The sequence below is a fragment of the Festucalex cinctus genome, chromosome 2 (genome assembly GCF_051991245.1).
Source record: "Festucalex cinctus isolate MCC-2025b chromosome 2, RoL_Fcin_1.0, whole genome shotgun sequence".
Lineage (NCBI taxonomy): Eukaryota > Metazoa > Chordata > Actinopteri > Syngnathiformes > Syngnathidae > Festucalex > Festucalex cinctus.
In genome coordinates, this window is record NC_135412.1 from 33,636,700 (window position 1) to 33,651,062 (window position 14,363).

The window sequence follows — 14,363 nt, forward strand, 5'->3', positions numbered from 1 at the left end:
AAAGCCAGAAGGCTTATTTCCATTGTGGTCCTCAACACATAGCATGACAAAAACCAAGAAACATAAAAGAACAACATCATTTCATCATCATGGTCAGTCATTGCTAGCTAAAGTAGGCCAATAAATGTTTGCTAATGATGCGCTTGTCCTAATAATTGCACATTTTCATACACCTACTGCAATTTTAACTTTTGTGCTTCTGGGAATTGAAAATCGGGGACCTCACATTTTGGACCTCCTGTGCTACAGTATTATGGTCACACAAATTGTTACTTAGCGACATGCAGACCATTTTGCCAGAGGTCATACTGCTAAAAAAAAAAAAAAAGGAACACAATGTTCACAATGTGAAAAAAAATAAATAAAATAAAATAAATAAAAAAAAATATATATATATATATACGTATATATATATTCGCTATCTATCTATACAGATAACGACAGGGCAATGTCTTAGGGGTGAAAAACCGTATACATGTATATACAGTCTTTGAAACCAAGCAACTATTTTCCCCTATCAACCCTATCAATAGGTACTCTTGAAACATGAAGCTCAATTGTACCTATCTTGGGACAGGCTCCAGTTGACCCCAGACGAGGGTTGGGAAGTCCAGGTCCAGAAAGCAAAAACAATTTGGCTTTAACCACAGATGCTTATACTCAGCAGGTGGAGACGAGCTTGCTTACCTGCCAGTTGAATAGAATCACCTGTTGGCTAAAGCTAATCTATGGCAGGGTTTTTACTTGCTGGACCTGGATTCCCCAACCCTGCCTGCCACCCTAATGAAGATAAGCGGTTTTGGATTTAAAAAAACAAAACAAATATTGTTTTAAATTGATTTTCAATTTCCAGTTGAAAATGAGGGCGGCACAGTGGAACTGGTTAGCAAGCACGTCCGCCTCCCAGTTCTGAGGACTCGGGTTCGAGTCCAGGGTCCAGCCTTCCTGGATGGAGTTTGCATGTTCTCCTCGTGCCTGTGTGGGTCTTCTCCGGGTACTCCGGTCTCCTCCCACAATCCAAAGACATCCATGGCAGGTTAATTGGGCGCTCCGAATTGTCCCTAGGTGTGCTTGTGAGTGTGACTGGTTGTTTGTCTCTGTATGCCCTGCAATTGTCTTGCAACCAGTCCAGGGTGTCCCCCGCCTACTGCCCAGAGCCAGCTGAGATAGGCTCCAGCACCCACGACCCTTGTGAGGAATAAGCAGTCAAGAAAATGGATGGATGGACAGTTGAAAATGATAGAAGGAATGATACAATGTTTTTTCATGCACAAATAAAATGAAGTCTTTGAAACTTGAATATTGAATTCAGTAATTATATTACAGTCCTTCATCACACTATTTCACTGGGTAAATGCACCATTGTCTTCATATATCCGATTTACAAACATTATAAGGAGCCCAAAAAGGCAATTCATGGGGCATACATATGCCATCACTTCCTTGATATTTCACCTCCCGAGTACCCTAACCCCACCCCCGACCTCTATTGATAGACTGGCCGTTATTGTTGGAGGACTTGTTTGACTGTGGTGACAACTGAAAACCTCCAATTTTTAATTCAAAATGAAACCAGCGGTGGCGCGCTTTGAGGCAAACGATCCCCCTCCCCACCCCTACAGCACCCCCACCCACTGTGACCGCGCACGTGAACGCGCCCCCTCGCTGTCGTCAGTACAAACATCAGCGTCTTCCCGGGGTGCGCGCAGAGGAGCGCGAGGAGGAGGACGGAGGAGAGAGAGCGAGAGAGAAATCGGCTACGGAGAGAAACGACAGCGGTGGCTAGACGTTGTGGATAAAGGCTGTCCGACGAGGAACATGATGATGATGGAGCCGAGACTGTGGAGAATTGTGGATTTACAAGAGAGGACTGCTCAGATTTGACAGAGGAGGCTATTTCAAGATTACGCCTCTTCTCGGTCTCCTGCATCCTCCTCTTTCTTTTATTTTCCCTTCTTCGGCTTCATTTGCAAATCCTGCGTGGCCAGATAGGCGAGACACAGAGGGGGAGTATAGGCGACCCCACGGATGCATGGGAAGGGACGAAGCAAGACACCCTATCCATCCACATCCATACATCCACCTGCACTTGGATGATCGTAATGTACACCATGAAAACATCTATTGGGCACGGAGGGCAGCTTTAAATGAAAACATCGAGCCGGATACTGTGAAATAAATAAAATCCCCTTCTTGATGGATTTTTTTTTTTTTTAAATCATTCATGGTGTAGCCCCAAGGAAAACGAGCAATGTTGAATCACTTGTCGTGGTGAATTATTCATTTGTACTATATAGTCTATGATTTTTGTATTTTCTCCACGTAGCATTTTCCCTTCATGCAAGGCCTAAATAGATAAATAGCCACATCAGGCTTTGCCATTAATTGGATGGTGAAAAGTGTGTTTTTGTGTGCATTTTATTTACATTTTTGGAAGGTGTACAGAGGACGGGGGCGTAGAGAAAGAGGGAGGTTTGTCTTTCTTTCTTTCTTCCTTCCTCTCTCTCCTTTTTTTAAGAAGAGGAACAAACATGTTGCCTTCCCAAGAAGCCTCCAAGATCTATCACGGCAATTACAACTACAACTACAACCCGCGGGCCGTCGGGGTGCTGTGGGCCATCTTCACCATCTGCTTCGCCATCGTCAACGTGGTGGTCTTCATCCAGCCCTACTGGATCGGCGACAGCGTCAACACGCAGCAGGCCGGCTATTTCGGCCTCTTCCACTACTGCGTGGGCACCGGGCCGTCGCCCAGCCGGGAGCTCACCTGCGTTGGCAGCTTCTCCGACTTCAGCTCCATCCCATCAGGAGCCTTCAAAGCGGCCTCGGTCTTCGTGCTGCTCTCAATGGTGCTCATCATCGGCTGCATTGCCTGCATGGCACTGTTCTTCTTCTGCAACACCTCCACAGTGTACAAGACCTGCGCCTGGATGCAGCTGCTGTGCGGTAAGCGCACGCACGCACCGACGCACACACACGCACGGGGAAGACCATATTTTCCTTGTTGCATGATCCATTCGTTTTGTGTGTGTTGGGTAATTTGGGCGTCATTGCTAAATTACATCAGCTCTATATAGTGCAAAGTGTATTTTGTTGCGGAATCCCCGCCCAATAAGGGAGTGCGGGGTTTAGGGAATCCTTTCCTCCCCTTAATTCCCACCATTCCACATTATAATTTATCCTCCAATCCACATTATAATTTGACTTTTTTTTTCAAAGATGGCATATAGTAAAATGAGCTTTATTTATTTATTTATTTATTTATTTATTTATTTATTTATTTATTTATTTATGTATTTATTTTGAAAGCAACATCCCATTATAATTGCAGTTGCCTGTTATCTTTTTGTTTAAAATCTTCGTGTCCTAAATTCTATATGTCCTGAAGGCAATTTGTATCATGCATCAAATGACACTATAGAAACTTAATGAAAGACATTAAAACTACTTGGTTATACAAAACGGGCAGGGTTGTTGGCGTGTTCATTTCAAATGTTTCAAGTGTCTTATCAAACAAACACTTTGTCTACTGTAAGCGATGATTTTCAGATAAGGTTTCCTTTTTGGGATGAATAGAGCCTGAAAGCGTAAAAAAGGTTTATAGTGGGAGCTGGTGAGACTGTAAGTGCATGCATCTTTTCAAAAAAGGTGTACATTCATTAATTATAACATTATTTTTTTCATAAAAATCCAAAGTATATTAGTTTTGAACAAGTACTGTGCATATATTTATTTACAAAGTCTTACAAATATGAAGCATGATGTGTTTGGGAAACTAAAAGCTATTAATGTTGTGTATAGCAGGATTAAAGGTGTTAAGGGGTTAGCTTTATAAAGGGGTTGGGGCATATACAGTATTCTTTACAATTACAAAAAAAACAAAAAAAAAAAACAACACCTTTTCAGGTAGCGCACTGTTTAGGTAAAAACTGTACATTGAATGTAAAGGCATCAAACTTTTTTTGTGTGTGTGGTTTAGTAGAGCACTACAGACTTGTTGTGGTTCAAGTTCTAGTATGAAAGAAGTTACTGTGTAAGGAATGTGTGGAAATATGCTGCACGTAGTCCAAGGCTCCGTGTAGGATGCTGTTGTTCGAATTTCTGATCTCTGATTCCATAGAATTGAGACAGTGTGGGAATACATTACTCGGATTATTCACGACACCAAATAAAAACAGAAACGAGCTCCTCTATGTATAGCCATTGATATTGCAGTGTGAAAAGAATGCAGCACCATTACAGTGTTACACTGATCAAATGCAAATTTCTGCCATCCATCCATCCATCCATCCATCCATCCATCCATCCATCCATCCATCCATCCATCCATCCATCCATCCATCCATCCATCCATCCATCTCATGTCCATGATGTTGTGTGACATAAAACAGAGTTTTGGATTCATCCTCCCGTGACCAAGGTTTTATTTTTTTATGATCTCTACTTCTATTTTGAGGGATGATTCCAGGTCGATGGGATTACTGTTCTCAGAGCAGGTTACATTTTCTCTTCTTGTTGGCGTGTTCGGATTACAGTTTGCAGAGCTGAGTGAGCATAAAGTGTTAATGCCTCCATGGACACAAGAGTATCTGGAGGGAAAACAATGCATGACATTTACAAATGGCTGGAAGGCAAATCTGTTATCATAAAGTGAGATGTCGTTTAGATTTATGAAGGTGGCTATTTGAGATTGTTTAAGATTGATTGCTTTTGTTTTTACTATTCTGATCTTACTCTAAAGTTTTATATCATCAGCATAAGTTTTTTTGAAAATCAGACTTCTGTTTACAGTCATGCATGTCATTGGGAGTCAGCCCACATCAACATTTAAGGTGCCTCAGATGAACCCCCTCTAAAATTCTGGTGTTTGTGTAGACTTTTCCTCACATTTTTGCTGTACAATTTCACATCTCAAGCCCTGGTCCACAGAGAGTTTTTTTTTCTTTTTTTTTTCTGATAGACAGTGTGAGCAAGAGAAAATCAGCACATTTTTTTTTTTCCCCTCTGTACTGTTGTTTTGTCCTGTTTGATCTCACACTTATGTCCGCTGATCGTTTCATGAAAAGTGTGGTGCTCTCAGGCTGGAATGAATCAAACAGCATATGTTGAGCTGCAGGTTTTCTCTTATGTGGCCTTCAATTATTGGACCCGATTGAGACTCTTTGTGGCGATATCAATTAAGTAAAACATTAATAACATTGCACACTCCACTGAAAAGTGCTGCAATTGATTGTGCTGAGGAATCTGATAATGATGCATCCATTATCAGCAGTATTGCTTAGCTCCATAAAATCAGTGAAAATGTGATGACTCTGCTGGTGCACATCAATCAGGCCATGTTTCTAAAATTAATCACAATCCTGGTGGAATGTGCAGATGTCCATCTCTGCAATGCAGGAAGTCAAAACGACATTATTTTGCAGTTCGCTAGTGGTGATTTGAGCTCTCATCATGACAGCACACTGAAAAAATATAAAAAGAATTATAGTCATTTGTATTTGCCAAGTATGAAAAAGCACACAAGGAATTTATCTTTGATAGTATGAGCTACACTAGGATTGTAGGAACTACTATGACAAACAAAGGTGACACATACATATACAGTGTCTTTACATATGAGCAATGGTAGGGTACCATTTTTGCTGTCGTACCGTCCAGTGACAGCCGTACAAAGTGGAGAGTCATCAGGCAAATAAAATGACCAGTAGTGGGGTAATTACAAAACAATGACGGATGTGCAGATGATGCAGATAGTTGTCGAACTATTTGAAGTGACCAGTAGCGCAGTAATTGAGATACAACTTTGAATGTGCAATGATGCAGAAATTCCTTGAGTATGTTAAAGTGTCTATGTAGAATATTGATCAATGTCAGTTATAAATATATGCAGAGTGCTAAAGCTCCAATATTCAATACAGTAATACTGTCACACAGTGACAAACATTTGCAAATTGCCACGATGGAATTTTGAGTCAGTTGGTTAGGTAATTGATGGAAAGAGGGGAGAAGCAATTGGAATGGCATAGTTGTGTGCATAGTTCCATAACGCCTACCTGAGAGAAGGAGCTGGACGAGGTAGTGACACGGGTGTTTGTGGGTGAGAAAGATTTTTTGCATACCCTTGTCTTGGTTCAAGTCTTCAAGAGTGGGTAGGGGGAAACTGACTTTCGTCAGCCATAACTGTTCATTGGAGTCCGATTGTGTCCTCTTTTAATGGCAGCACCAAACCAGAATGTAATGGAGGAACACAGGACTGATTCAACTTAGTGATTCCTGTGTAGAACTGTCTTAACAGCTCCTGTGGCAGGCTGAGCTTTCTCAGCTCCTCAACTATGACAGCAGTGTGAGTTGAGGTGCCGCCATTCTTGTCGAGGGAGAAGAGCAGTGGAGAGTGGAAGCATCCTTAATTGATGTCCACACAATCCTCACCTCGTATGGATGATGTAGATGTAAATGTTTTTGTTGTGAGTAGATAGTGATTTCATGTTAATATGTGGATATTTTGATATGACTGAATATTTTTTTCCCACCAGTTTTTAATTTCATTTTATTTTATTTTCAAAAGAGGCAGCTTACTAAATATCCCTTGAAAACAATATGATTTTCTGCTCCATTAAAAGACATTTAACTTTGTTAGCATGTTGTTGTGGAATTTGGCAAACCGCTTCCGATTTCATGGCCCTAATCGTTTTTGCAGCAAAGACCGCTTTCACGTAATGACCCATTTTGACTGACCGTAGAAGTCGTGGCACAATGAGACCGAGATGACTGTCGTGTTGGTGTGCTCGCATTCGGCCACTACTGCCACCCCTTGAGTCTGGCAGCCGTTTATGTGAAAACCAGCAAAGTCAAGACCCGGTTGATTATATTACATGCAACACGCTTGTTTTGTTTTAGTTAGTATAACCACAAGTAATAACAAAACAAAAACTGCATGTATTGAAAGTTAAAGAATGCATTTATTACATTGAAATATTCTACCAAATCATTGTTAGTTAAAAAACGATGGACGATTCAGTTTTCTTCCCATGTTCCTGACACAATCTAAGGTAAAATCACACATTCAAAAGGGTGAATGGAATGATACATTTCATATTTGAAATTAGGTTTATGTTTGTTGTCCTTCTAGTTGACGTATATGATGTGTGGCAGAGGTAAGTTGTCTAATAGGCTTGGCAAACGGCCTAATGGTGTTCACCACCTCGAAGATGATCATTTAATCCCCCACTCTAGTCTGCTGGCTGTAGCAGCTTGTCCCCTGGCACAGCCCACTGACCAGCTATGCCACTGCGAATACATTGATGGCCAATTTGAACTGACAGTGGCCTCAATTTAGGCCAAATAGACCAAACGTGTCGATTCCAGAGCAGTTAGGGTGCGGATCAGGATGGCTGTGCATGCAATTCCACCTCGGAGGGCAAAAGAGAACCATTCACCCAATGAAAATGCCATTATCAACTTAGCTTTATAGCAGCTAAAGATCTGAACACCCACACTTTTTTGATGTAACTTCATGTCAAATTTGTGGGTGTGCGATTCTTTGAAATGGAATAATTACTGGAGTGAACTTAGGGGAGTTCAGGTTAAGGTTAAGCTGAAAATGATGATGAAAAATAGAATCAATGCCAGATCACTGGGTCGCAGGCTTCTTGGCCGAGCAAAGTGACAATGTGTCTTGGCATCTCTAATCTGAAAGTGGGCCAACAGTGACTCCTTGCTATGCTGAACAGACCAAATTCAAACAAGGTTAATGCACTCTGAGATAAAGTGTCCTGCTCACCTCCAAACAACCTGGGAAAACTCAACCAAATTCTAATGGCTTTGTTGTATATTGATAGTGGTTACACGTCAACTAGACAAGCAACCAGTTTTATAGGCAAAATGAGGGATGGGAATTGAATAGAAATTCAATTTCTAATTATTTTTCGGTTGTTTACTGGGTAAGGGAATGAAATAATACAAATTATGTGTGATATGATGTCATATATGATTATTAGGGTTATGCACAAATTGGTTTTGACCCAAATTGGCTGTTACAAAACGTGATTGTCTTGTGTAGACTAGACCAAGCAAACGCGTAGTTGGGGCCCAAATGGGCACCACTTGGGATAGTTGGGCTTTGACAGGGCAGTGGGCTTTGTTGTTGGGCCGTCGATAGGCTAAACCATGGATAGGGAATCCTGGTCCTCGAGAGACGCTGTACCATCTGTTTTCCATGTGTCCCTCCTCCAACACAGCTGACTGATATTATCATTTCATCAGCAAGTTCTGTAGAAGCCTGATAACGATCCTGGTCATCAAATCAGCTGTGTTGGTGGAGGGAGACATGGAAGACAGACAGCAGACTGGCTTTGGAGAACCAGGGTTTCCTACCCATGGGCTAAACTCAGCATGGGCAATAAGTGGCTATGGCTATGGGCTCCACTCCAAAATATTCAAAATTGTTATTTTACACAACAGCATGGGTGATGGAGCTTACTCCTATATTTCTTTACAATTAAATAAGATTGTCTTTTGGGGAAAAAATGCACACACACAGAAAAAAAAAATCTATATTTCAAATATGTATTATTTGGACCATTAATGGGCCATTTCATACAGGTTTGATAGCACAAGATTAATATTCAAACCTAGAAGAAAGCACTGCACAGCTTTCCGAAAAGATATGGGAAAATCCCTCCCCATCTTCGTGCCAATTAAAGGAAGTCTGCTAAAGGAAGTAGCAACATTTCACCACCTGAACAAGGACTTCAGGCTCCAGGCTCACTTGAAGTGGAAAATGACTAATTTTGTTTGACAATAAGGGAAGACTGACCTATTTGTTGTTCTTTGGTGTTCAGTAATAATAAAAAGGTCATTGATTGTATTACTTGTCTGACTGGCAGAGGTGGGCATTGTCATTGACTGGAATTGATAATTGATGGAAGTGCCCATGCACCTTTTGGCATGGCTTTGGCTTTCAGCGAATGCTTGATAATCTGAAGCCTCACAAAAATACACGAATTGAGAAGGACCGCGATCGACAGAAGTATTCCTGCGTTCACTCAGTGCTCAGTCGGTTGTGTCATGACTCAAATGTTTTAGTATTGTCTCTTGTCTGGGGTCACGCCTGGATTAGGTTTGACTCCACGAGTTCATGACCAAGGTCAAATGTCTATTTTGTACTGATGTAACCATCATCTAGTTTCAACTAGTTTAGGACTATATGATGTAAAGGATCTTTAATGTTTGGTGATGTCAGGAACTATCCGTAATTACTGGGTTAACAGCCAATCAGATAATGCCATTTCGGTACTGGTACTCACATGTCTAGTCACAACCAATGGGATCGATTTACTGTCTATATAAGCTGTCTGCGAAATGTGTGTGTTCGCCGGATTATTACTCACTGTTCTCTGTGCATCTGCGCAGCCCGAGGGGGCTTGGCGCATCATGATTCTCGATGCATTCTCATTGTTTTTCGTTTGGTCAAGTTATGTGAATACTTAAAACCTTATTTGTGTCTGTGCTTTGGGATCCAAACCTCTCAGCACATAACAGGTTGTACGCTGACAGTAACCTGAGTTACAATTATTATAAAATAAAGTAGGCATACAATAAGAGTACTGATTGGGTTAGCTCGGGATCAGAAAGTCAGTTTGGTAGCATCCCGCCAAGTTATGCCATACTTTTACAGACCATGAATAATGGAGACATGTTAAATGTAAGAGTCTAGACTAAGCCGCATGCTTCCTCAAACGAAAAGAACAAGTGCAGGGCAAGCTTTCCCAAAAGACCTCGAGGTCTGTGAGGATCTTTGCCGCTTGCGCCTTGACATGAATTTTCATTCATTCAGGCTAAATTCTCTCTAGTGAAGTTAGTTTGAGTTCATGTGTTTTTTTCTTTTTTTTTGGGGGGGGGGGGGGGGGTGAAAAAAAAAACACTTTGGTGGGACTAGCAAGATCGCTATGAGATTGACTGGTTTATTTGGGGAATTTCTTGTGCAATTTTCATCCACAGCTTTCTCCCATCTATTCCCTTTTCCACTCTAACTCCTGTTGCCTTTCTTCATTTCCGACTCTATTTCTTGGGCTTCCAGAAGAAATTAGTTACTATCGGAAGGCCTGTAGCCCATTAGTCATCAGCACATCCATCCACATCTCCTCTTTACGTCTGACCTCGTCTGTTGTAATATTAAACAGAACTAAGCAGGACATGGGCCATGGCACAAGGGACGAGCTGTTACAAATGAACTGTCAGCTCCTGCTTGGTCAAAGTGTTTGCGTGTGCGTGCACGTGTGTAACTGATGTTAGATGTGTAGGAAAGTGGATGATGATGATGTACCTATCCCCAACAAGTAAATAAATTATGAGCATTTTACAGTTTAAAGACAATAGATTGCTTCTTGATTCATACACATAATGGTTTGAGTCGAACAAATCTATAATGCTAAGCTTTAAGAGGAAGGAGTGTTGCAGTGCTGAGCACTGAGCACTATTTATTTTTATTTTTTTTACAGCAGTTTCACTACAGTATAATAGCAAGTAGTAATAGAGTTACAGTTGGCAGAATTATGCAGTTTAAAAAAACAAAAAAACAAAAACAAATATCCATAAAACTTGGTCGATTGGTTGTGCAAAAATATGTGAATGACAACTGACCCGCCAGCTTGTTTGTCATCCTCCAAGAACCTGGAAGTACACTGTTTGATGAACAAACAATCATAAGACACTCGCAAATTTTCATTTTTCACTTTTGTTGCTGCGGCTGCAAGTTAATGAGTGACATTCAGTACAGTAAAGGATGCATTTTTGATGTTGATGTATTTTTTAATGTTTACAAATATTTTACCTGAGTGCAGCTTTTGTAGCTGCTGAGCTAGGATGGTATCCACCCTTGCCTGGCATTATTGTTCGACTGTGTACCGAGATCTATTGTAGTTTAGTTGTGGTTAGGTAATGAGAATATTTCATTTACAGTATATTACGTCTATGTGATTTAAATTAACCCAAAATGTGCTCATGTCCACTTATTACACAGCACAATGTTTTCGAATAATTTATACTAATTAATTAATGGTTGATTAAGCCGGCACACGTTTCAGTGAACGTATAGCTGATGTAGGATGTATGAAAGAATGTAGTGAAATGAAATATTGTGGAAGGCTGTTTTAAACTATGACTGTTTACCTTGAATGAATGAAATACTTGAATACTTCAGGAATGTGCCCATTAAAATTTTTGATGGATAACTTTAGGTTATATGGCTACCATCTCTTATGTTGACCTTGGTGGTGGTATGTCCTCTGTGGATTACCTGAGACATAACGTGTTCTCAACTTCACACAGCATAAATTGCATTTCTTTTTCAACACTTAGACTTGTTACATCCTACGATTGCACTTTTAATTTTATGTTTTCATCACATAGTGTATGCACACACAAATTAACTCTCCAATTGTTTGTGTGGAATAAGAACGCCGTTAACCTTTAGCCCAAGCAGAAATTGCACACTTCTAAGAGGGGGGATTTTTATTTATTTTATTTTTTTTAATTCAGGGCATGTTTACATTAATAATCATATTCATATGTCCCATTATAAACTAACACTCAGCCACTCGATCCCTAGGAGTAGCTCTGTGCCCAAGACCACATTAATTGTGCCCTGCTTCAATTTCCATCCATGGAATTAAACTTATATGGTTGCCATTTTAATTAGAAGTACCCAAAATTAAATGAAATACGCAATGACATACATTACATTTAGATGATTACACTTTTATGTAACACTGGCTGTTATTCAGTTCCGTGTCTCATTTGATCCCAAGCCAGAAATACGAAATTCTGGCTAATCCTTATTTTCTAATTTACATTTGGGGATTTCAGTGTTTCAATTTCCTGCAACATCTGTGACAAGTTATGGTAACTAAAATCCAAATTGAAATGAAAGGGTGTGCTATTCATAAATACTTTTCATACTATTCATCGAAGAATGGGGTATATGCCACGGAAGAGGCGGGACGTGATTTTGCACATCCGGGTTGCGAACGCGTAACCAAGGGGCACAAAGTCGGAAGCACAAGTATTTTTGACGCAGCCCACACATCACAAACCGAACCGGAAATAAATTGATGTGCAAAAATAGTCCCACCTCTTCCGTGGCATATACCCCATTTCAGGGTCACTCATTGGCCAGACAATCCAGTCTTAAAGAGGAAGTCAACTCAGGAAAAAAAAAAAAAAGAAAAAAAAAAGAACTTTATTCTTTACTATATGTAATATATTCTATCCGGACCCAGTAATCTAAGCATGTTTGTATGTTTAATATTGTGTTTGTGAAATATGAATTAACTAGCAAAATCTACCCATTTTTATCCATGTTATGCGGTCGCAAAGTGGCACATTAGATGTGACAACTCTCCAAATTTAAATAGATACTCAACTCTGTATTTTTTTTTTTTTTTTTTTTGGGTGATAAGCTGTATAAATGGGTGTCTACTAATGCTGTTTTCCTGGTCATAATGTTGACATTTTAGCATGCCTGTTTGTTGAAAGCTTGAATGTGGGGCAAAAACCGTCTGGGGTAAACACAGTTTGGCTGCTTGTCCTCTCATTGGACAAGAAGTGATTTTATATGTCACTTCTAGAATACTCTGCCACCCCCGCGGCTCAGAATCGTACATACATCCTTAGGGAGTTGTCGTGTAGTAGCAGCGTTTTGCAAACATCGTTATACCTATTTTCAGGTTAGTGATTTATTAGCATGACATTTTGTTTATTTAGCATAGTTTGTCATATTGTAGAAATAATTTCGAACGTAGTTTTCTGCCAATCACAGCCAGACCACACCCAACCCTCTCCCCATTCCCAAGTCCTACGGTCCTCTAGGGCAACACCCCCTTTGAGCGCTGTTTTCAAATATTAGTGATGGGTGGAGCAAGAGACTGGTTACGCTTTAAATATGTCAGTGGGCACAGAAACTAACAAGATTGGTTGACTGTTTAATGTATTGTCACTTGACTGTTTCTATACATTTGTTGCTTTTATTCAGTGTGTTTCTGTGTTTCTGACTTTACTTGATTTTTTTGTACTTAAGCCAAGGAATTACTGTGAGGCAATATGACATTTATGTTAGAAATAAAAATATACCGACACCTTCTTAAAATAATTGTCTAAGTCATTTTTTTTTTTTTAGATTTTTCAGGAAACACAAAAAATTGATGATTCAAGCATTTTTTTGTTTTGTTTTTATGCAAAAAAAAAAAAAGATGAATTAGGCAGTTTATTGTAAGAGGGTGACGATATGGCAAATTCTGTCAAATTAGTGATCAGTTAATTTTCCCACTGGACAATTTTGCTATTATGAGTAAGGATGCACAATAATATCGGTGGTACATAATTATTGGCAATCATCGACCAATTTGACCTCATACAGTTAAACCAGATAATAAAGAAATCCGCTGATAATAATAGACAATAATGTTCATCTGTTGTGGTTGTGGCTCAAGTTGTACCCAATTACTCAACCCCTCCCCTCTCCTATGGTCGTGTCGCATATTTGTGACGTCATAATGCACGCAACCTCGTGTTCCCAAAAGATGCATAATGGCGACATGGCTGTGTGGGCTTTCTTTACTGTCTCCCCCCTTTTTTTTTTTAATTTGCATTTTTACATTTTTAGAAATATTGGTTTGAGTTCAATGAATTTTACAGTGGTTGAGTTAAATATAGAAGAGAGAGAGAGAGAGAGAGAGAGAGAGAGAGAGAGAGAGAGAGAGAGAGAGAGAGAGAGAGAGAGAGAGAGAGAGATTCCTGGGGGATAACCCTGCCTCCCATCCCTTCCCTTTCTATCTGTGAGATTTCTGGATGGCTTTTCCCAACCAAACGTACATGTTTTAATAATCAGGCGCTTAATAAATAATTCTAAAGTCACTGGGGTGGTTCTAAAAATAGCCTGACGTTTGAATAATGAATTCCTTTGACCCTTCTCTGCATTGTCTGTCCTGTCAGGGTGTGCATGTGTGTGTGAGACGTAGATATACAACAGAAAATATACTGTATGTTATAGTAATAAGAAGCATAACAGATAGAAATATATTTCCTTAACCTCTTCCATAAAAGTATTTTAATTAAAAGATTTTTGTGGCAGGAATACATTTGAAGTGGGTTTCACTTGCACTACTCGATCCATACTCGTTAACAACATTTTCCATTAAATTAGTAAGGAGGCTACAATTATTGAGCAACAAAATGTAATTATGATGAAAAAAAAAAACACATCTATGCTAAATGCACTTGTACTAAGGAGAACAGTGTCACAGTTGTTGCCTTGGCAACTGTTGGTAACCTCCAGTATTCTTTACTGTATTGTTGGAACAGCCATG

General features: G+C 39.9%; 1 protein-coding gene across 1 annotated transcript in view; it reads left to right on the forward strand.

Moving 5' to 3' along the window:
* The first annotated feature begins 1,689 nt into the window (after window positions 1-1,689).
* The window catches only part of LOC144014632 (LHFPL tetraspan subfamily member 4 protein-like), a 35,522-nt gene continuing 22,848 nt past the window's right edge, over window positions 1,690-14,363 (forward strand). Inside the window, exon 1 of the mRNA XM_077514760.1 lies at window positions 1,690-2,946. Within this exon, the coding sequence (XP_077370886.1) occupies window positions 2,532-2,946 (415 nt within the window). The 5' untranslated portion in view covers window positions 1,690-2,531. The remainder of the gene's footprint in view (window positions 2,947-14,363) is intronic.